At 35.5% G+C, this 23,134-nt stretch overlaps 1 protein-coding gene across 12 annotated transcripts in view; it reads left to right on the top strand.

The window, feature by feature from the left end:
- Positions 1-23,134, top strand: part of ERC1 (ELKS/RAB6-interacting/CAST family member 1) — a 294,248-nt gene that overhangs the window by 90,707 nt on the left and 180,407 nt on the right. For all 12 annotated transcript variants that reach the window (XM_035345700.1, XM_035345691.1, XM_035345735.1 and 9 more), the window contains 2 exons: positions 3,361-3,528; positions 22,379-22,516. In XM_035345700.1, coding sequence (XP_035201591.1) covers positions 3,361-3,528; positions 22,379-22,516 — 306 coding nt within the window. The remainder of the gene's footprint in view (positions 1-3,360; positions 3,529-22,378; positions 22,517-23,134) is intronic.

Genomic DNA, 23,134 nt, shown 5'->3' on the forward strand with positions numbered 1-23,134 from the left:
CATAAAAATAACATTTCACCTCACACACCAAGTATATTTTTATGTCTTCCTTTGTGCATTTCTCAGTTATCTCTGTATTCTGAGTTCTGACATAGATAGGAGAGAATTACTTCAACATCTGCCTTATAAAGTAGCTGGCTCTTGTTAGAAGTCAGAGCAAGCTCTTAACACATTTCAGGATTGATACTCTGTTTCTTTTGCTGCCAATAGTGCAGTAAGAACAACAGCGAAGAAATATTTTGAATTTTGCCATTAGAGAGAAATCAGGCCTTTGATAAAATGTTTGGGAGATTCTACCTTCTGATGCGACTGAATGGACCATGGCCTCATTCACAGATCCAAATGAATGGTTCAGCCATGGTTTGATCACATGGCAGTCAGATGCGAAGAGTCACTCAGTCTCAGGAACAGAGTAAAGTATGTTTTTTTCTAGGCATCACTGACATCTTCATAAACCCAAGTGCAAACCACCAGCATCACAATAATAGCCTGATTGCTGGTGCACACTAGAGATGACGGGAAAAATAAGAAAAAATATATGGAACCTAAGTCCTGTTGTCTCAAGCTCCTTGGTCACTTCTGAAAATGTCTGTGGACTTCTGAAAATTTTAGAGATTTCCATAAGCTATAAATTGGTTATTTGCTTCTTAAAGTTAAGACTAATTATAAAACCCAAGATTTAAAAAAAAATGGCTTAAGAATAAATTCATTTTAAATATTACATAATTTCTTGTGTTAATTCTGGTAAATATTTGAGTTACTAATGTTCTAGTTTTTCTTGGAAATTTAGAATTCTGCATGCTTTATATATGGCCATTAGGAACAGTCATAGAGTATTATTTACTGCTACAGGAAATTCTGTGATTTTGTGGCTCCTAACACCATTTTTCATACATGCTCCTTACAAGGAAGAAATAGAAAAATCTTATGTATGGTATGCAGCTGAAAAGAGGTGCCTGTCTAGGAAGGCTATTGTGTTGAAGGCAGCCAGAAATGTTCTTGTTTTACTAAAGCTTCTTGGGAAATTGGATGGTATGTGCACGCCAAGTTAGCAAGCACATTGTTATATGAAGAACTAGCAGTTGCCTGAGCTGTGCTGTAAGATTTTACTTGCCATGCGTAATTAAAGACATAGCAGACTATTACTGTGAAAGCAGTTGGGTTAAGTCTGGGTTAAGACAACACCATCCAGGACACAGAAGTCAGGAGAAGGGGCGTCAGCACCTCAGTAGCTGTTTGCCTAGTCGTTTCCATGTGCAGAGAAAATCTTAAGCTGACTGTTGAAGTTGGCATCACCTGACTCCCACAGACCTCAATTCTTGTCACTGTGGGAGGATGCCATACATAAACTGAGTTGACATGAATAAACAAGTGCAGTGTTCTGCCAGGAATAGTGTTAAGGTGATGACTGTGTATCCTGCCAGCCTTTGAAAATATTCCTGAAAGTGTTTTCTGTGGTTTCCTAGGCAGAGACCTCACACAAATAAAACCAGGAATGCAATTTACCCCAAACCATAAGCTAATATAGAGTTCAAAGAGGATAATCAATCAGAAAATGGAAAGCTTTCTGTGGATAAATTTCTGTTTGCAGATGTTCTGTGTTCACGTAATACTTTGCAGTAGACATCTGGAGTGTCTCAAATATTTTGTAACACAAATGTTGAGGGTATGTAGATACACTTGTGAGAGAGATTTTCAGTTTCCCTTTATATATGAATGAAAATGACAATTTGTTTTACTATTAGGTATATGCAGAGAAGGACATACATAATCAATCTCTGAATCTGTTTCTTAAAAGAAGGCAAAGTCTCCTCCACCTGCTAAACTTTTCATTACAAACAGTGTCAATTCCATATATCACATTTGGGTAGTACCTGTTACTGTAATATCACTACAAAATATACTCCATGCACTGCTTGCTGGGTGAGAGGTTAGGAATGTGCTTTTAATAATGTATGTGTAAGTGAGAAGGCTCCAGACATCGAGGTGGCAGCAGGACTGCAGCGCTGATTGGAAGAACAGGGCAGTTCTTTTCCCCTCTGGCAAGGACTTGTTGCTCCGTGTAAAAAGAATCAGACAAAATAACAACAGCTTTTGTGGGCGTAACATACTGTAAACGTAGAGCCTTAGAGGCAACATTTCCATTAGCAAATTGAAATAAAGTGGAATTAGAATAACTCATTAAAACTAAATGTTGCTCAAAATGCCGTAAGCAAGTGACTACCTAAACTCTTTCCCTAGCTGGAGTTGTCTGTGTTGTCTTTTCACTTCATGTCTCCACTGTGCAGAAGGACCAAGAAATTCAGTAATCGCCCTGTTTACTCTGTGTGACTGATGTCCTGTAATGGCTTCAGCTAACAGGAACCAAATCTGATACTGTCAAATAAGATTAGAAGCCAAGCTGGCAGATTTGAGCTTTGTCTGAATGCTGAGTGGATAGGGGTCAGTGGGTTTCTTTTGCTATCTTGAGCAGGTTGCTGGTGTTGGATTTCGTATTCTACAATGGTGTTTGAGATTAGTCTGTGCTCTGTGGTGACCTTTTTTTTTCTCATCAAATTTATATTCGGGAAGCTCTGATTCCTTCTCCCATTTCTTTTGTCTTGTGAGCTCTGTGTTTCAGTTGTGCAAGAGAACTGTAGAAGGAAAAGCAAAAGCTTCTCAATGTGCGGTTTTGAAGTTTGAGGGTACCACAGAATTCTCGGAGAGTGTTTCTAAGCTTATTGAGACTCTAAGTATGTTTGTGTGTCCAAATTGCATTCACAATATCCCGTAGCATGTCATTTGTTTGATTGTATCTTTAATATAAAGCTGCTTCATACAGAAAAAAATATATTTAAACTGTTTCATTACTATTTAAACTAAATATTCCTAGCCCTTGTAAAGTAACCTTCTTCCCATGTTTTGATCTGAAGTGGCCACGCAAACCTGTGTTTTCATTACCTCCAGGCTGAGCTAATACTTTGATTAAAACCTGGAATATGAAGTGACTATTTGGTACTAATAGTAAACATTTAAATCTCTGAACATTAGTAATGTTTCAAATAAAAGGGTCAATTTTCCTACGCATGAGAGAACCTCTGCAGCTTAGAAGAAATGTATTCTTCTGGCTTCTACTTTGAGGGGGAAAAGTGCCTAACTTGTGTCCTGTAAGACTGAGCTATGTCTGAAGTATGGTTTGAGATACTTCAAGAAGGAGCATTAATGTCATATAATAGAATTAAAACGTGATTGTTTTCAGTGTTTTGTCTCCTATCTATTTGTAATTTGATAGCACACACTTCCTTCTGGAAGAGCAGTTTATCTTTTTAAAAGTTCTTTCCTTCATTGCTAAACAAACCGTTTCTGCATGTCTGAATCTAGGTGGATGCATTACGCTTACGTCTGGAAGAGAAGGAGACTATGCTAAATAAGAAGACAAAGCAGATTCAGGAGATAGCAGAGGAGAAAGGGACACAAGCAGGAGAGATCCATGACCTGAAGGACATGCTAGAGGTGAAGGAACGCAAAGTTAACGTTCTTCAGAAGAAGGTAAGATTGTAGACGTCTAAGTCAAATACCCATCTTTGACATAACCTCATTCCTAAGCTTGTCAAGATGTCTGAACTAGAATTTATGTTTTGGATGTTAGTGATTCAGTCTGTTCACTTAATGAGAAGATGGTGAATGATGAATTTTAATTTAAAGTTTTGAAGAAAAAAGAAAAAAATTCAAAGCAAATGTTCCCTTTCAGTGGGTACAGGTGCTGCCTCTGGTTCCACTGCACTGTTAAAAAATGCCTGAAGTATTTGTAGGAGGCATGTGTTATGGAAAATCAATCCTTTCACACCAACCACGTGAAAGCTGCACTGATGTGAAGCATTGGGTACAGTGTGACTGATACCAGTATGTGAATGAATGAATGAATGAAAGGTTGTCTCAGTAGAAGCAATTACGATTATTTCTCTGTAATTTACTGAGAAAAATTCAGAAGAATTCAGTAGGTATAACTTTCATTAGAAATGCTGTTATATCGTACTTAATTTTTCTCAGGAACTTGTAGAAAATGATAATCAGAGTTCAGACTATCTCACATAACTTTGTGGATAAGAAAATGTAGACCTTGTCAGTGAAACTAGGGAGATGTGGGTAAAAAAAAAAAAATGTAGACCCTGACAGAGAGATTAGAAAGGTTTCCTAAAGGACTTTGAATCCTAGGGCAATGAAAATAGATGTATAAATATATATATATTAGTTTATGGAATAATTTTTTCTCTGTGTTTGCATTTGTACATAAGATGTTCTTGGATCTTGTTATGTATGCATTAGGCTCTGAATGTGCTTTTTTTTTTTTTTTTTTTTTTTTCTAGACCCTTTAGCAATTCTGTGGAGTTCTTGTAATTTTAATAGTTTAGTTAATATTGATTAATAGTTATTGATTAATAGTTAATATTGATTAATTTCTCAAGCCTGGACAATGCCTTTTCTTTGAGTATGTAGCTATAAATCATGAAAGTTTAGGTTATGGTCAGTTCCATTACAGCAAACTTGATGTGGGAATGGAAGTTCAGCCATGGAGTTTAGCCATATATGTGTTATTAATAATTCTAGAACAGCCTTATTCCCAGTCTTCATGGTCTTTCTTTTTGACTTTTCTCATCTTTGTGGAACACTTAAAGACTTCTAATTTTTGTACTGTACTTTCTCTTTGTTTTCAAAATTGGTCATGCACACTCCAAACATTGATTGAGATCCCAGCAGAATGCTTAACCAAGAAGCAGGGAATCAGATATTTTTGTAGATGTTAAATGTCAGCAAGGTTGTTTTACTTTTGTTTACTCTTACATTGTTGGCTTGTTTTTCTTATTTGTTGTACTTAACTCTTTAGAATGATCTTTTATTGCTTCATTCATAAGCAGTGCTGAAGGTTCTATTTTTGCTCGTTTTCAGTACTTGTACTTCTTGAAACCACTCTAACAATTATTAAGTCAGTTTCATCTTGCCTCTTCATGTGGCTACCCTGTTTTTTGAGGTTTGTTTGCTGCTGCTTTCATGTAAAAGTACTTGATCTCTCCAGATAAGAAAGTGAGGTCCCAACTTTTAGATGTGAAGTTTTTGAGCTCTTGTTTTCCTATATAGCTCAACAAAGGACAATATTACTGTAAAAGTAATTTGAGCTGCTTTTGAAAATCTGTCTATGAGCTTCTTAAACAAAGAAACATATACCCTGTCTATAGAAAAATCTCTCTTTCTTGCTGCTAACTAGAATCACACACAGATTTGAATTTGCTTTACCCTTCAAGTTGTTGGAATAATTTTCTTTAACATGAACTATTAAATTATCAGGTTTTTAAATCCAAAGATACTGTTTCCCGTTTCTATCAGTAGCAAACCTAGAATATTTTTTTGAGTATTCAGCTGACAATCCTTGAACCTGAGGTTTGCGATGCAATATGGAATTTATTTTTGGTTTGTATGGTCCAAGGTAAATGAGCACAAATTCAGTCCTTTAAACTTTCAACTGAATTTCTTAATTGTGACTTCAGACCTGATAAGACTAAGTTTGGGAATTTCTATAGATTGTGCTTTGCACTTTCTTGCATAAGATCTGTTAATTTAAGTGGCTAGAGAAAATTTTGAAGTCTCATTTTGATCTGATACGTCTCTCCTTTTTTGACTCTAAAGATAGTTATGTCAGCCCTGTGCCTGAAGCTTCAGAAGTCTGTATCTCCTCTCATATGAATGTTATTCTCTTAAAGAGGAAAAAACCCTCTGTTGTTGTTGTTGTTGTTGTTGTTTTTACCTTTTTACATTTCTTAAGTACACATTTTTATTGAAGTGCACAGCCTCTTTTATGCTTTATACAAGTGCTTTCAGATCTTCTAGTGGCAGTTCAGAATTTTATTTACATTTAAAAGATGTGTAGCCTTTAAACATTCACATCCATACAATAACAGTAGTTTTTGTATAGTGTTAAGAAATGTTTTTCTGTGGATTTCCGAAAACAGCAGCGGCAGCAGATAACTGCTACTTGCAATTACGAGGTAGAATGGGGTACAGGTGTTGGCATGTTGAAGATTCCAAATAAAGTATTTGATTAATAGATACTATTTAATCAGAATTTACTAACTATTTTTCCTTCAGCATATGCTCAGATTGAGGATAGTTTTGAAGTGTGTGCTCTCATGAACTAGAGTTTGAACTCTTAACATATTTTTAATGCTAGGTAAAAAAATCAAATTGTATCAAATACTAAAATCGTAAAGATGTTCAAAGAAAAATATCTATTGGAAAATCATTAACTTACATACCATCAATTTAGGAAAAGTTTTTTACTTTCTTTTAGGATTACATAGGTCACCTCTACTAATAATATAGGCATAGCCAAAGGATGTATGGCTATGCTGGGCATTTGGAATTTTGTTCTTAATTTTTATATTTTCTGTGGCTGTTTTAGATGCGTAATCACCTATTTTGATGACATTGACAAGAAATACTTTGGTATGGTGTCCAAAATTGCGTTGTGCTAAATTTCTGCAATTTCCATTGTTGAGACAAAAATTATTTTAAATACACCCTTTAATATTGAGTCTCCATTTGGATTCATTGACATAGGCCATTGCCTGGTTTGTTTTATGAACTGTCAGTATCATTCTAGTTCGCTGCTTTTATTAATATAGTAAAGTATACTTTTTGGTCATTCTGAAATCCAGATGAAGAAAGTAATGCTTACTGACTGCTAATGATCAAATAAAAGACACAGAAGAAGATTATGAGTAACAAAAATCTGAAAAATTAACATGACAATGGGCATCACTACTGATACCCAATATGTACCAAAATACATGTTCCAGGATGCTGAGAAAAACACGTGCTTCATATCTTCAGTTCTGGAATCGTTCCAGAACTGGAAGCTTCTACAGTGGAGGTGGTTGATAACATCTTTACTAGAGACAAGAGAAACAGTAGAAATGCTAGAAATTTGGCCATTACAAAAATAGTCTTTATATCTGAAAAATTCATGAAAAATCATTGTTTTGTAGAGCTTTGGGATTATTCTTTTTTAATTCATTGGAAATAAATCTAGCATAAAATATCATTTTCAGTTGTTAGAAACCCAAATATGGGGAAAACATCAGAAAATGAAATGAAGAACATTCTGAGCAAGTCTGAACCTGAAAAAGATTAAGTTGTACTTCATTATTCTCTCTGCCACATGTCTGTCTGTCAGTGCTGGTAGACTAAAATGGAGAGGAGTGGGAAAAAAAGTCAATGCTTTCTAATGAAAACATTTTAGAGAAGTATCATTTGCGACAAAAGGTAAGTAACAGTTAAAATGAAGAAAAAAAAAATATATATATATATTATATATATATAAAAGCAGTGAATTGTTCACCCTGTGCTTGGTGGAGGGGCATGTTTCATCTTTGGGAGTGTAGTTAATACTCCCTTCATTGTGCAATGCAGCTGCAGGCAAAAAAAGTTCTAGTGTCTGAAAATAGGGGTGTTTTTTGGCAGCTCCCCACACATAGTGTGGTAATTGACCTGTGATAAAGTAGAGGAAGGACACAGATTTTTTTGTGGATATGGTGATGTTGCTTGTTTAGCCAGTATTCAGGAAGACTCCAGATGCATTCCTCCTGCTCTTTTGAGTAAGAAGCATTGTCGTTCCCCAGAGGAAAATAAATTCTGTCTACTTTTCAAAAAGCTTAGAAATCAAAACAAATATTTATGCTTAATGATAAGAAATATTGTGTAGTGGGAGAGAAGGACTGCAAATTGAATTTATAACTCAGTTGTTTAAAATCAGTATTGGTCATAGTTACTGCAAGAGCAGAGTTGATTTAGTATTCATAACTTCTAAAGTTCAGTGTTTTTACTTGAGGAGAAAGGAACTACATTTTCAAACCTTAATTCAGTTTATTGTAGTTTCATCTTCCCTGGTGTGACCTTCACGTTGGTTATCAGATGAATGAATATATGATTTTCTAAGAATTAATAAAATGTAGGGTTGAATTTTAGATATGACTTTGAGATTTTCTAAGATGACACTTAGTGCTTAAAAATCCTGTATTACTAACACTTCACTTGATGACCTGTTCAAACCTGCAGTGTGTGTGTGAGTTTCAGGTTTTGCTTTCTGTATAGAAAAGAACAAAGTAAGAATGTCCCATCAAAGATATATGTTTACAGAGTGAGTAATCATATGGCCTCTCATTTAAGACCGGATAATTTTTTGCCTTGGTAATATACCTGTGGGCAAGCTTATGCTCTGCTTTTTACATGATTGAATTATGAGCATGTAAGGAGGAGCACTGTACAGTGCTCCACAATCATATTAGATTGCTAATCAGCCCAGCTTCTGCAGGGAGGCAGAATGAAAGTATTTGATGTGTTCTCTGCTCAGACAGGATTGATAAAATAGTTACTTTTCTTCAGGATCAATGTGTCTTAATAAGCAGGGATTGGGCATATTTCCATAAATATTTTTCTGTCAGAAAAAGCCATTCTTTCACTCATTTTACACCATGTCTCCATGCATGCCACCAAACTGGCTCCAAACCCAATTTAGAGATTTCAACTACCACAAAGAAGACGTAGAGCTCCCACAGGCTTGTGCCAGCTTGTTTGTAAAAACTGACAGTTGTGGCCTCAAAGACGTGTCCTGGAGGGTCATGAGGGGACCTGTCCCTCCGTGTCCCTGAAGGGATATCAGACCTCTGCTGCTGCTTTTTCCTTCATTCCAACCTTTCTGTTACAGGATGGCTGATTATCACTGAACACAGCAAACTTGAAATGTATGGCTTTTAGAAATTTCCAAGAGGTATAGTCCCTTTTCTTTTCAGGAACACCCTCTTAGAAGTGTTTTACTATGTGGGATGGGATTATCTTCTGTTAGGGTAATAATAGGAAAAATTAGACATGCTTTTTGTCCTTCATGTCTATCAAAGTATCACTAGATAGAATATTGTAGTAGCAGTGAAAGCAACTAAGGGAACTGGAGAGTCTTCATTCTGTGAGTTCCGATTCAGCATAATGATCCTGTGGGTTTTCTTAATTTTCATTATTCAGGGAGATTAGTTGTTTAATTTCCACATGGGAAATGAGGATGCAACACACAATTTACTTGTATTTCACAGTGAGCCATGAACACTTTGAAAATATGATCCCTTACCCTTATTTGACTTTCTACTTCTCTGAGAATCCACTGAGATTTTTGAGCATTTACAGCCCAGCTCAACTGGCATGATGGTTTTTGTTTGTTTGTTGTTTTTCTCTAAATATACAGCAGCTAGTAAGAGTCTATTAGGGTAGGTTTTTAGTTTAAGTTTTTTTGCCTGATCCAGATTAGTCATGGCAGATGCCTTGTTGTAGTTTGAGGTCCACTCCAGCATTCTCATTTTAAGGGCTTTTAGTTTCCAAAGGAACAGATGTTTCACAGCTGAGTTGGGTGACACGTATACAGTGCTGCAAGTATGGCCTTACCAGTGCTAATGTAGAGGGAAGTGTCACCTTCGTTGACCTGCTGGTAGTGCTCCTCCTAATGTCTTGTGCCTTTTCTTGTCATTCCTTGCTCTAAGAATTTTGATTAGGAAAAGTGTTAATGATCTGAGCATGGTTTAGTTCTAGTGGAAGGATTCTCTTGGTATGTTATCATCAAGTCCAGCTACTTACTCCCTCTTCCCAGACCTACATAAACTTCTACCACACTCTGGCACCTGTCCATGTTGTATCACATTGCATGGATGTTAGTAGCTTTGTGAACAAAACACACTTATCTTGTAAGAAAGGACTTTCTAACCAACAGGATGGCACAAGGCACATTGGCCAAGTTCCTACCTCAGTGTTTCCACAGATGTATCCTTTCCGCTGTGCCTCTGATATTCTGCACTATATCCTGGAGATAGCAGACTGCACTCTGCAGAACATATCTGTTCTTTCTAGCATCCCTCAGATGTTTGGTTTCCTCATCTACTTGAGAGATCCATTTTGTATCTAGGACTCTTGTGGATACCCTCTTCAAGTCACTAGCATCTAGTTCCTTGTTTTATCAGTGTACAGATCATGATTTTACCATGCAGGAGAGCGGGAGAAACCTGGAGCCTCTTCAGTTTCCTTTTTGAATATTATTTCTGTAGCCTCATCAAAAATCTTTCTGAATACAGTTTCTAAGCTCAACATACATCAGTTTTATTCTTGGTGTTTTCTTTTTTTCATATCAATTAGAACAAAACATTATTTGATTCTACAGTATACTAGAAATAGTATATTTGAATATCAAATAATGATTCCAGAGCACTTAAGCTTCTCATGGAATTTTTTCAAGAATCAGAGGGCAGTTAGTATTTATATAGAATTGTACTTATATAATAGTGCTCTCTTCATTTCGTTAGATTTAGGTTTTCGTATATGAATTTAGAATGCATGCATTTACTGCTATTTTCCTTGTAATTATCTGTTCATAAGGGTAGCAGCTGCAGTAGGATCACCCTAACACTGTAATCATTATTCAAGCAATTTGCCACCTATTAACTTCTACACGTATGACTTCTAAGAAATTTGTAAGAAAAAATAATAATGATATGGCTGGTCATTCTTAAAAAAACATTAAAAATTGTGATTTACCAACAGGGGCCTTGATGTTTGATATGTTGGCCACAAGGATTACATGATCTGTTCTTTTTAGGCTGCCTTGTGGAATCATTCAGAAAAACAGTATCATTATAATCTAAATAAGTATTATTACTAGTCACCTGAACTGTAAGATGGATGGAGAATCCCAAATAAATACTGCATGGATTTGGAAAAATAACTCAAAAAAAACGTGTTTTTTAAATGCACATTCTAAAAATAAATCTGAAAGTTGCATAAAGCTCACTTTTATTAAACTTCAGTGTAGTGAAATCTGTCAGTGAATTTACTCGTGCACTTTTGAGATTGTTTAGTAAATTATACGGAGCATGTTGACCTAGTGCAGAAAGAAAAATTTAAATTTGAAAAAACAGTTTTAAACAAAACACATTTTATGTTATCCAGTAATTTTTAGTGTTATAGTTGCCAATGCAGCAACTACGTTAGAGGAACCCACTGGATTCACAACAAATGTTATGTCTGGTTATATTATAAATTAGAATTTGTAATTGGAGCATATGTTGCTTTATTTTTATATAACCCTGTCTTTAATATATGCTCCCTCTTTTGCTTGGAGCACCGTGTGATACCACGGTAAAAATAAAAACATCTGGATCATATGTAACATATGTACCTGTATTCCCAGATGAAAGATAATACTCTTTTCAAACATCAGGTGCTGTTCTGATGTGTGTGAAAGATAGCAAGCCAATTTCTTATTTTGAGATATAGTAATGTACAGAACATTTTCCTGACACATACTGATGTTATTAAAGAATCTTGCCTGTTGCCTTTGGTAACTAGAGTACTTGCCTGTTTTTTTTTTTTTTTTTTTTTTTTTATAATGAATATTCACTTGTCCTTTTAGATAGGTAATTTCAAAGAGAGAAGGAAAACAGCACTGTGGGGTTAATGATTTTGGTTCTGTAGTTCAGCTGTTGTAGCTGGCTAACGTAGGGTTTTCAACTGATATGCACGGCTGTAATAGTGTTACATAAGATTGATAGCACCAGCAATGTTACAAGAAAACTCAGTGGGGTTTCTGGTATTATCTCTGCTCCAATGTTCCAAAAAACTGAAACCACAATTCAGCAAATCTGTCATATACAGAAGGGATCTTTTTTTGAGTACCCCTCAAAGAGGAGCATTTTAATATTATGTCCTTCTTGTGCCTTGAGATAACCTCTTGATTGGCAAGACAGAACATTACTCATAGGTAGTGGAACTGACAAATTCTGGTTTCTTGAAGGGATCTGGGAAAACAGCCAACTTTGGGGCCTCTTGGTTTCATTATAAATTAAACGTGTAGTTTTTCTGGCAAGATAAAGCTAATAAGCTTTGTTGGTGTGTCCGCTGTCATGCTAGACAAATACAAAGTTCCCTATGATTGAAGAGACAGGAAAAGCAAGGGCGTATGCCTTTTTTGAGGTTGCTTACATCAGTCTTCCTCACACGGCTTTTCATTGCTCTCTGGGTTGCAAGACTTCACAATTTCCAACACTTTGGTCACTGCTGAATTGCTGTCCAGGCGTTTTCTGCTCCTCAGGGGATTGTCTGAGCTGTGTCTGGAACAGACATTACTGATACAGCTAGCCAACTTAATGATCTTCACTACAACAAGGCAGGAATAATTTTTGAGTATAAATCAATATTTCTTGGTTTCAAGAGTGGGTTTTGAATCCACTAGGCAAGGTAATCTTCTAAGTTGGGTGTCTGTTCAATATTTATACAGTCATTAGGGCTGTCATACGGCACAAGTATAGGAATAGCTTTCAAGCTTGTGACTTCACTTACGCAACGGTTAAGAAAACTTCATTCCAGTGTGTGGTCACTATGGAGCAGTGTCATGAGGAGCAACTAAGATTGCGTTGTCCTAGAACAATATGTTTGATAATTAGGATGCTCTTCTGCATGATGAAGGGCTTACATACCTTCAAGCAAAGATGAGTAGAGCATGGTTTTAAACACAGAACTTCTGCATAAAGAGAACCACTCTTCTTCTTTAGGTTTAGTAGAGTGATGACTTGCCTAAAGCAATCTGTGGTATAAAATGGAAAACAACGTGATCAAATGATGATACTGATTTAACATATTGGGTTCTTAGGCTCATACATCTTTAGAGCACAGGCCATGAAAGAATTTTATTTGGGAGTTTGATATTTTTGTCAGCTGTCACTGTGTGTTCTGAAGTAATTCTGTAAAAGCAATAATAGGTAAATACTCAAAATATACATACATACTCTTGGGTTTAGTATTTACAGTAATACCTTACTCCTCCCTTCCTATTCATTATTATATTTCCTTTCAAGGAGAACGAAAGAGGATAATGACAGTGGATTGGGCATGTTTTACAATGGGATTAAAAGCATCTATCCTTTCCAGAGCTCTCCCCTCTGGTTTAGGGCAGTTTTACCTTACAGTATTTCTTTGATCATTTTAATAAACCAGTGATTTGGACAGTGTAATTGACTGTCTAAATCTCATTTAAAATCTTTGTTCAAGGTGTAGAGCTGCCTTGCTTGAGTGATCCTTAATGATAATGTAAATGAAAACGAAGTTCAGTTTGCTGTGAGGATTTCCTTTCAGTCAACATTAAATCCCCATGTTCCCATCCTTCTCGCTGGTCTGCCTCAATGTTTGTCTTTTCTGCTCTCCATTTTCTATTCTTAGCTATTGTAGTGCCGTTGCAAGTTAAGCCTTTCCATTCCTTTTTCTTTCTGTGATGAGTATGTGATTTGTAGCACTATACTGCTAAGTGGATGTGTTTCACTAGTTATGGTATCCTTACTCTATGTAGAACCAAGATCAAAGTCTAAAGCACATCAAGAAAATAGCATCAGTATTTCTGAGTATGAGAGATCAAATTGCCATAGAATTAAGAGTATTTGACAATAATACTCAATGAAACACTGCACTTGGGGTTTATTCAAGTGTAGAATTTTAATTCATAATTTACTAAGTTTTTCACTTCACATTTTTTAAGCATTATGTAGCCTTGTAAAGCTTGAACTACTCCAAAAGGAATGTCACAATAGTTTTACTCTGTTTCTTATAAAACAGAATGTAAGATCTATGCTAACATTTACTGGTTCCAAGTTATCCTTGATTTATCAGCCTTTTGTAAGAAAGGGAGAGACTCTTCCACAGTGACATAGTTTTGATTTTCCTTATTTTGTGTTTGGATAGCATCAGTATAAAAATTCTCCTAATTATAGTATTTGTATTTTTTTTTTTCTGTAAGGAACTTTCCTAAATCAAATCTGCACATATATCAGCAAAATCCTTCCTGGAACTTGGTACAGGAATGAGCAAACATCCCCAAAACGGTTGTGGTTTTGTTGTTGTTCAGTTGTTTGGTTTTTTGTTTGTTTGTTTGTTTGTTTTTTGTATTTGTATTTGGTGGCTCTTAGGAGGAAATCTGTAGAAAGCCTAGTCACAGACATTGCTTCAAAATGTCAGGACACAGCTGAAAGGGAAATTAGCATGATGCTATTCTTCATGATTAGGCCAGGATTTCAACAAAATGGATGTCATCCATAATTAGATTGTGAAATAAATTACCAGCTGATTTCGATTATGGTTCTCAGTATAAGTGACATTTTAGCACACATGAAATAAATGTGTAATGCATAAGCTTAGTGTTTCTTTTCAGGAGAAGAAGAGAAGCAGAGTCTAAACGAATTTCTTTTGCTATTTATGATAGCATTGTTCTGTATTAAATTACATGGGTGAATGAAAGTACTGTCCTGAAGTTGGAAACAATGAATTGTCTTAACAAACAATGCAATTTGAAATTGTGATATTGGTGGGTAATGCACACATGCTCTTAGCTGATATATACTGGCAAAAACAAGAGGTCACCAAGTAAGACTTTAAGATAAAACAGTGATCGAGATTTTTTTTGGATTATTAACCACTTGGGTCCAATAATGCTGAAATAAATCTCTTACAATCAGCTTTTATACTTCCATTATTTAATTTGCATTTTAAATTGTCTGTTCATATTAATACCTGTATGCTTTGCAATATAACCAATATCTGTGGGTTAGAAAGAGCGCCTCCTCCTGCACCCCTCTTTTCAAAAACCTCTCTTGTATTGGCCAACTCTCCATGGAAGGATTTTTAGAGTACAAAGACTGCTTCTGACTAGATTGGGCTATTGATATTATTGATATTATTAAACCTCCTCAGAATGAAGTAATTTCTTAAGTAAATTTAACTGTTTTACAGTTGTCTAAGGATGTGACTCATTGCCAATGTGTAATTTTTTCTAAGCAAATACTTTGGAACCAAGACAATGTTTAAGAATGTGTAAATTAGCTCCCTTGAAAATGTGCATTTCAGGTTATTTGCCAACTCAAGAGTTGATTTTTTTTTTTTTTTTTTTTCCTGACTTGAACTCTGCAAGATTCTCCTTAGAAGCCTGTAAGGAAAATGCTTCTCAGCATAAGTTTTCAGAAACTGAATGTAATAAGATTGTGTTGGAAGGTTTGAAGGAAGTTCAATCTATTTACTAGCAGGACAGAAAGACTGCAAACACAATAGTTATATTTTGAGTATGATCTGAAACATCTGGTTTAAATGCTGCTTGATATAGGGAATACAATAGCGCAGGAAAAATTCTCTTCTATTCAGAAGATGCTATGATTGTAACTCAGCTTATGGCGACAGTTCGTTAGTTTTATTTTGCAGGGATCTGTCAGCAAACCAGTGCTACCAGAGGGTGATTAAGTATGCGAGGGAAAGGAGGACAAAAGAAAACAAAGGGATGGATATGTCCTCAGAGATTATTTCTGTAAACATCGATGAACTATTTTTCTGGTAGATATAAATATACTAGCAAAGCACCTTTGTGTGGAAAAAAAAGCACACTAAGAAGAGAATAGTCTTTTGGATCACTGTCAATTGTTTGTGACTCCTTCATCACAGGTACAAAATAATTAGCTGTCTATACAAGTTATTAAGTCAGGCTTTGTTGTAGCAGCTCTTCTTTCTCCATACCATTCTTTTCTCAAGTCAGTATTATTGCATAAATGTGAACACAAAGTCAGGTCAGGAATAAAACGTTGATTCGGTTAGCAGTTCCCCAGTTCCTTTTTTAAGCACTGCTTTCACTTTGTAACCGTTTCTTCCTTTAGAAGCAGAAGCAACATGCCTGTTTGTGGTCCATAGATTTATTTGGTGTTGTTGTTTGTTTGTTTAAACACAAGCCACAATAATAAATTCTTTGTGCTTTCTAAGCTGCATAAAAAATGTTTTATTTGTGTAAAACTAAATACTGTAAGATCATCATGCTAATTTCTAAGGATTTTCATCAGATTGAAGATCATGAGAGTAAAAATGACAAAAATATTTAATCTTCAGAAAAAGCAAGCAACTGTTTTTGTTGTTGTTGTTGTTTGTTTTGTTTTGTTTTCCCCACCCATGGAAGTTATTCTGAATTATAACTGGACCTGGGTAGAAGTCAATAAGAACATACTGTGTGTGATGTACCCCTGTGCTGGAGTTTCCCAGTCTCAAATTCTTTTTCAGTTGTGTCCTCCTCCACACTCACCCCATCCCTTTTAGCCTGTTTCTCTTTCTTATGCCAATAGAGATCAAGGTGTTAAGGAATCCCATTGTACATCCCAGAATCTCAGTATACTAGTTTCAGCAACATCAGGGCATTTTGAATTGATACTCTGATACGATGTTGCAATGTTCCAGGTAAGCATTGAAGTAGGAGAGAGGTAAAAAAAAAACAACACCTTACTTGTGAGGCAAAATAAAAAGTAGTCATGTCTTCAAGGAGTAGCAAGAGGAACATAAATTGAACAAACAGATTTAGCTCTTAACTGAACATTTCACCATCTCTACATTGAAGTGTTAACTGGTACTCCAGAATTTGATCTTTAGAGAAAACTGAAGAGAGAGAGCCCACCACTGGTTTCTTGCATTTTTAGAGTGTCTTTAATTGACTTAATGCTTCACAAATTTTATTAAATTAACTGATCTACAAAGTATTCCAGAATCATTTTTAGCTTGTTCATTTTTTTTTCTTGTTCAAGAACAAGAGTATTACTTTACAATAGTTTAACTGCATTTATATCCATTGCTTAAGTCATAAAGTAAAGAGAGCATACTGAATGCGGTTGAACTTTGGAAGAAACTCTCACTTGTGTTTGCCAAAATATTCGTGAAAAAAAGAAAAATTTCTTTGATCTATACTAAACTTCAAAACAGGTTAAAAATCTCACCCTTGGAACAAGACATGGTATGCCTGAAACCTCAGCGTAGCACATTGTTCCTAGTCTTCAAAATTTAACTGTAAAAATTAATAGCAAGAATATTACTTTGAGTCTGAATGATATAACTCGGTGATACAAATGATATTCGCGAATGACATAGCTTACGTCACTCTGGATTTGAATAGCAACACCTTATATTGGAGGTTGAAACAGAGCCAACACACGTACAAAAGATCAAATTTTGTGTCTCCATCCACAATAGAAAGGCAATCATAATGATGAGGTTTTTAGTATGATATCTATAAAACTAGAGCTTAATCTTATAAGACTGACCAGTAATCTTTGCTTATGTGCTGTCATTTTGGTCTCCAAAAGTTACTTTAAAAGCATAGTAATATTTATAAAACCCATAGTATATTTTTCTTTAAGAGTCTTGGGACTGTTAATGGGGTCTTGGGACTTAAGGTGAGCAACACTTTTTAGGAACAAAATTTTATGAGTTCAATTCACTCTCAATTTTTTGGTGTAAATGCCTTACCCCTTCTGAAGCAACATTTTTTTGCATATGTCAGATACAATGATGTGATCTTGTCTGTTGTAACTGTTATGTTCTCATATTGATTCTGATGCAACCCCACCTTTCTCAGCTTCTCAGATGTTGTGGGATTGTAGCACAATAAAGTATGACTAGAGACTATCAACTTTTTGCAATGGATTGGTATTCTTACATTGCCATTGAAGGGAGTGACATCTCTTCAACCAGAAAGAATTACAGCTGTTTTATCATCACATACTTGCTAAGTTGCCAACTCTGTCTCCCACACTATTTTTTTTTTCTCCTCCATGTTGTTATTCCTGACACGAACAGACTCACCTCTGCCTGTAATTGGCGAGATTCCATCATATTCTAGTCAATGACCCTGAATCTGACCTGACCAATAGTGCTGTTACAAAACCGTGGAAGAATTGTTCAGAAAACTCATAACTTATATAAAGCTTTTATTTATTTGTGCAGCTCTGTCATAGGAATAGAACAGAAAACTTCTTCTCCCACCTGGTTATTTAGGTCCTTTGTACAGTACTGCTTGCACTGGATGAAACCTGGGATCAAAAAAGTGGGAGGCTTAGCAGCCCCCTGAGATACTCTCATGTACACCTATCTGCTCTTGTAATACAATCAAGGAATATTATCCTATGTTACAGTGATTGTCTTTTATATATTCAGTGTACACTAAGATGAAGATGAAATATTACTGATGAAAACAATCTCTTTGCTGAGTTGTGTTGGGGAAGTGCAGAACATAAGCATTTTCCCCTGTTTATACAAAAAAATATGGTGAAAGATTTGTCTGTAAGTGATATAGCTAGTTATTTGATATTGGAGTTACAAACAGAATATACAATGATATTTACCAAGATTGAAAAGGACCTTGAATATGCAAATTAATGATCTAACTTAAAGGGCTCTTAAAACATTTTTTTCTTTCATCACTTTGTTCCTTTTAGAAGACAAACAAAATAGCAAAGAGAAAATTAAAAGTTGGAAGTGAAACATAAATACAGTTAAATCATGTTTCAGTCGATGAAAGAAGCTGTTGGAAGCTGTTCATCTTTGATTAAAAACAAACATTTTGAAGGAGGAAAAAATTATTTTCCAGTAACAGGAAGCAAGAGAAAAAGAAATTGCCAATTCACAAACCCACTGTATTTATTCTGATGTGGAAGTCACTGGTACAGCAGAATTCAGCTTCTCGAGTGTTGTATTTATCCACACCTTAGCATTTATGGTGGTTCTACAAAAGTTTTTCTTGGCTGACGCATAGTACAAAGGATAATAATAACCTGTAACTAGAGGAATTAGGGAATCTAATGGTCTTTATGGGTCTTAAACTAGATATGTCTAATTTAATTCCCTGAGCTTTTTCTAGTCCTTTGCATTTGCATGGGGTTTTCAGTAGGACTGCTATTTGCAAAAAGTAGAATCTTCCTTGCCTTTAGAACAGCATGCCAGAGGCAACTTCTCTTGCCTCTGCTCCTGTGCTTCAGGGTTGGAAAGTGAAATAATTGGTTTCACAGAACTAGGAGTAAATCATCCAGGTTGAAACAAAATAGTGCCTGACACCAGGTAAAGTTGCAGAAAAAGATTTCAGTAAATCATTATTGATGAAGAAATTGCTATGCAGAGCAGATCATTCCAGCGTATGTATGTATACCTTTACAGTAAGCTTAGTGTTTTAAGCTTCTAGAAGATCCCTGTCTTTACCCTTCAAAATAAGTATGTATATGAAGAGTAAATATGATTAATAATCTAATGATAGTATATATATATATATTTTTTTTTCCTATTTAGAAACTTTGTACATAAATATATATATTTCCTAGGATACTAGAACATTTCAGGGAAAATTTGTCACCTTGCGGTTGTTTCAAGACTGAACAGTGCTCCTTCAGTTCTTGTCCCTTTCTGTATTCCAGAGGGCTTGGAGATTCCATTGCACTTTATTTCATATTTCTTTGGGGAAAAAGACCCTATTTTGGCCATCTGCTTTATTTCTATCAGTTATTTGAGAATTTGTTTGGTGTTACTTTTTCATTTTTCCTGTTGTATAGGAAAAGAGGATGATAAAACAAACATGAGACAAATAAATATAACATTGTATATTCTTTTCAACGAGGGAACTCAGACAACTTACAAAGTCATAATAGCAAAGTCATTTATATTAACTGACTACAAAGGCTAAGTGTAGAATATTAGTTGCTTTTTTCTTCTGATTATATAATTATGGATAACCTATAGTTTAACTATTATTTCTGTCAGTGGTGCAGGTTTGGGAGAAAAATAGAATAAAGAAATTCAGTTATTGTTCATTGTGATTTTGCAAAGGAAATTTTGCATCTGGTATTGTATAAGTGTTTAAATTTGGACTCATGAGTTGAGCCAGTTTTCTGTAATTGAAAGGCACATCCTTGTTGGAAACCATCAGTTATCCCATTCTGCAAAAGGCACATTTGTAGGTAGCTTTGCTTTTTTGTTGCTGTTGTTTTTGTTTTGTTTGATTGTTGTTTGTTTTTGTGTTCTTGTGTTCGTTTTTTGTTTGTTTTTTGACACTGCCTAGGTATTAGTGTGACTTGGAACAGTTTATTGTACCTGCTGTTCCGTGAAGGATAAAGAAAGAAAACATTCATTACTCCAGACCGCAAAGCATGTATGTAGAAGGAAAGAATAGATAAGTTCATCCTTTCTGCATATAACCTTTTTTGTTTTGTTTTGTTATGTATACATGACAGGGTGCGGTTGTAATGGGAAGAAGCTTCAGTCATATACAGTACTGTTACATAGCTTTCATTTTACTCTCATCACAGTAAATAGTGTTTGTCACACGTGTAAATGTATGTTGTGCTTGTGCAAATGGTTGTGCTGCCTAGGCAAGCATCTTAACATAGCTGGTTGTGAATTATTTATCTGTCTCTTGTGTGCAGTTTGCTCACAGCAGAAAGTCACTCTGCACTCTCCCCTCTCCGGCCAGTTGGAGCCTTTGCTGGAGTGTTTTGCCTCCAGAAGTAAACACGAGTCTAAGAATAGCTCACACTTCTTTGTAGTATATTTTCATGGTTGGCTGTCTAAATAGCCAGTCTGTCTAGACAGCTGACGACACTGAAAGCTCCTAAGGTCGAAAGCAGCCACGTAGGCTACTCTCAGGGATGTTACCTAGTTGGCAACTGGATGTGTTAGCACCGTGAGGGCTTTCCATTCAGAACTGCTGGAGTTCTCTCTCAGGCTCCGTGTGCTACATGCATATGCTATTAGGGCATTAAATAATAGATAGGAGTGCATTAAAAAGCTGGAATTTTCAATTATTTCCAAGTCACATGAGATGTTACTAAGTTACGCTTTTTTGGTGCTCTTCAAAATTTATTAAGTCATTTCTGTTGCGCTCAATTTTAAATTTTAAGCATAATTTGGAGGCCTAATACTTTTCCTCTAAGAGAAAATAATGAGGAAGATAAACTAAAACAAACTAAAACCAATTTTAGTAGATTCCTTAAAAACTGGGAGGAAAACCAAAACAAAACATGCATGTCATTCTACTGCTATCAGTAATATATAAATTGTGTATAAAGCCGGATCATAAGTTCACATGTGCTTACATAAGTAAAATTAATAACCCCAACCCAGTATGGAAAATCTTATACCAGGAGATTTCTTCAGTGGCCCTGAGTTACAGAAGACCATTAGCAAGGGTTTCCCTGAATTAGGTGGCTCTTCCTTTCTTCCTCCTAGCTTCCACATGTAATAAATTGCCATTTTTGTGACTAAATGTTCAGCCCCTTGCAGAATCTTTTAAATATATCATTACTGATCTAGACTGTTTCACAAAACAATGGTCCAGAGATTATTATAATAGAGAACAAAGTAGTAGTTATTGGCTTTAAATACCTATTTGCTCTTAGATCACAATGTCTCAGTTCTTCCAGGGTAGAGCAGTAAAAAGTGGGGATATTTGATGTATTTCCAGTAACTGAAGAGCTTCTAACTGCTGTTAGACAGGTGAAGCAAAAAGGCTAGTAATGCTTTCAGAAAGTTTACTAAATAATGGACTAGATAGTCCTTGGGGTTGTCTTGTTGTATAAATTGATTTCAGATAATATCCTGCTACAATTGTTTTGAAGATAGGTACCTTACTTGCCACATGTCATTCTCCAGTGTATGATTTATGTTTGCTGATGCAAGAAGAAGGTGTCAGCAATAACAACAGAAAGAAAAATCTATACCCACTTTAATGTTTTGCTGATAAATTTGTTTTCGACAGGCAATGATAATGTGCTAATGTGTCTGTTCTTTGTGATGCATGTGTATGTATAATACGAGTTTACCTCTGGGTCTTCTTGGTCTGTCAAAAGATATATTCAGATCTCATAAATCAATTGAATTCTACACCTGGAGAAAACAAGGATGATACATTTTCTACCCAGAGAATGATTCCTGGTGCTAGTATACCATATAGCAAAACACTTTGTAAGATGAAAAAGCAGCATACCAGCATTGTGGAGAATGCATCAGTATCAAAGGAAATACTTAGGAGAATACTTAACAGATTATTAATAATTAAAAGCCTTTTTTTGTTTTGTTTTGTTTTGTTTATATCTGCAATAATGTTTTTCTCAGCTTTTATCCTTTCATAATGTTATTACATCAACAGCTTTTCCTTAATATCAACCCTAATTGTTTCCTTCAGTCATACAGTGCCCAACATCCTCAGAAATTAGGTATAATACCCTTTCTTCATTTCAGTTTATTTTCCTTGATAAATATTTAGACTTTGTTGCCCTGAGTTCTATCCCAGTTTCCAAAAAAGTTGCTGATTCTTTGTTAATATTTGATGGTTTTGATTGCATTGCTTGATGTTTCCACGTAAGATTATAGAAATGATGCCCTCACCTACTTCCTTTGTTTTAAGAGCATTTTTAGAAATGTACTATTTTTTGGATGATTTGGATGGTTTTGATCACTATTTTCTTAAAATTTACTTTTCTTCTTTAAGATTGAAAATCTTCAAGAACAGTTAAGAGACAAGGAAAAGCAAATGAGCAGCTTAAAGGATCGAGTGAAATCTTTGCAGGCGGACACCACAAATACTGATACTGCCTTGACCACGCTGGAAGAAGCACTTGCAGAAAAAGTGAGTTTGACGCCTAAGTCCCTTAGTGAATAAAGGTCCTTCTACTAATAACCTCTCTATAGTCAGTTTTACTATGGGTTTGTGGGGCTCTGCATAAAAGAAGTCTTTTTTGCAATACCAAATCTTCTGTCGGTGACAGCTGAGGCATCATGAGTAATGTTTCGGCTGAGGTGCATCTCTCACTAGAGGGCACTGTAGGATATTCTGAGCGGCAGCCTGAGCTGCCGTCCTGCGTGTAGCATCACAGTGTGATTGTAGTACTACTACGAGTAAGGCCTGATGACAGAGCTGAGCCACAAGCCATTTCTCTTGTCATTAGCTACTTACCTTTTCTTTTTTCTTTTTTTTTTTTGGTTTTGTTTTGTTTTGTTTTTGTGAAAGCAAAACGTGTTCTTTATATCATCTTGTATGCTTGGGTCCTGCTCATGCTGTCCTCTGTTTGCATGGTACATCTGGTGCTCTTGTGGGATGCGCTACATTGCAGCTGTGCATTCATCTGCTTTTTACTTTCTTTATAAAGTCTGGATAATATCTAATTTCATTTTATGTTCGTTCCTCAGATATTTTAATAATAACTTTAAAAATAAAGTTTAGCTATATGAAATTAGTTCCAAGTAT

This window comes from Oxyura jamaicensis, chromosome 1, assembly GCF_011077185.1.
Source record: "Oxyura jamaicensis isolate SHBP4307 breed ruddy duck chromosome 1, BPBGC_Ojam_1.0, whole genome shotgun sequence".
NCBI lineage: Eukaryota > Metazoa > Chordata > Aves > Anseriformes > Anatidae > Oxyura > Oxyura jamaicensis.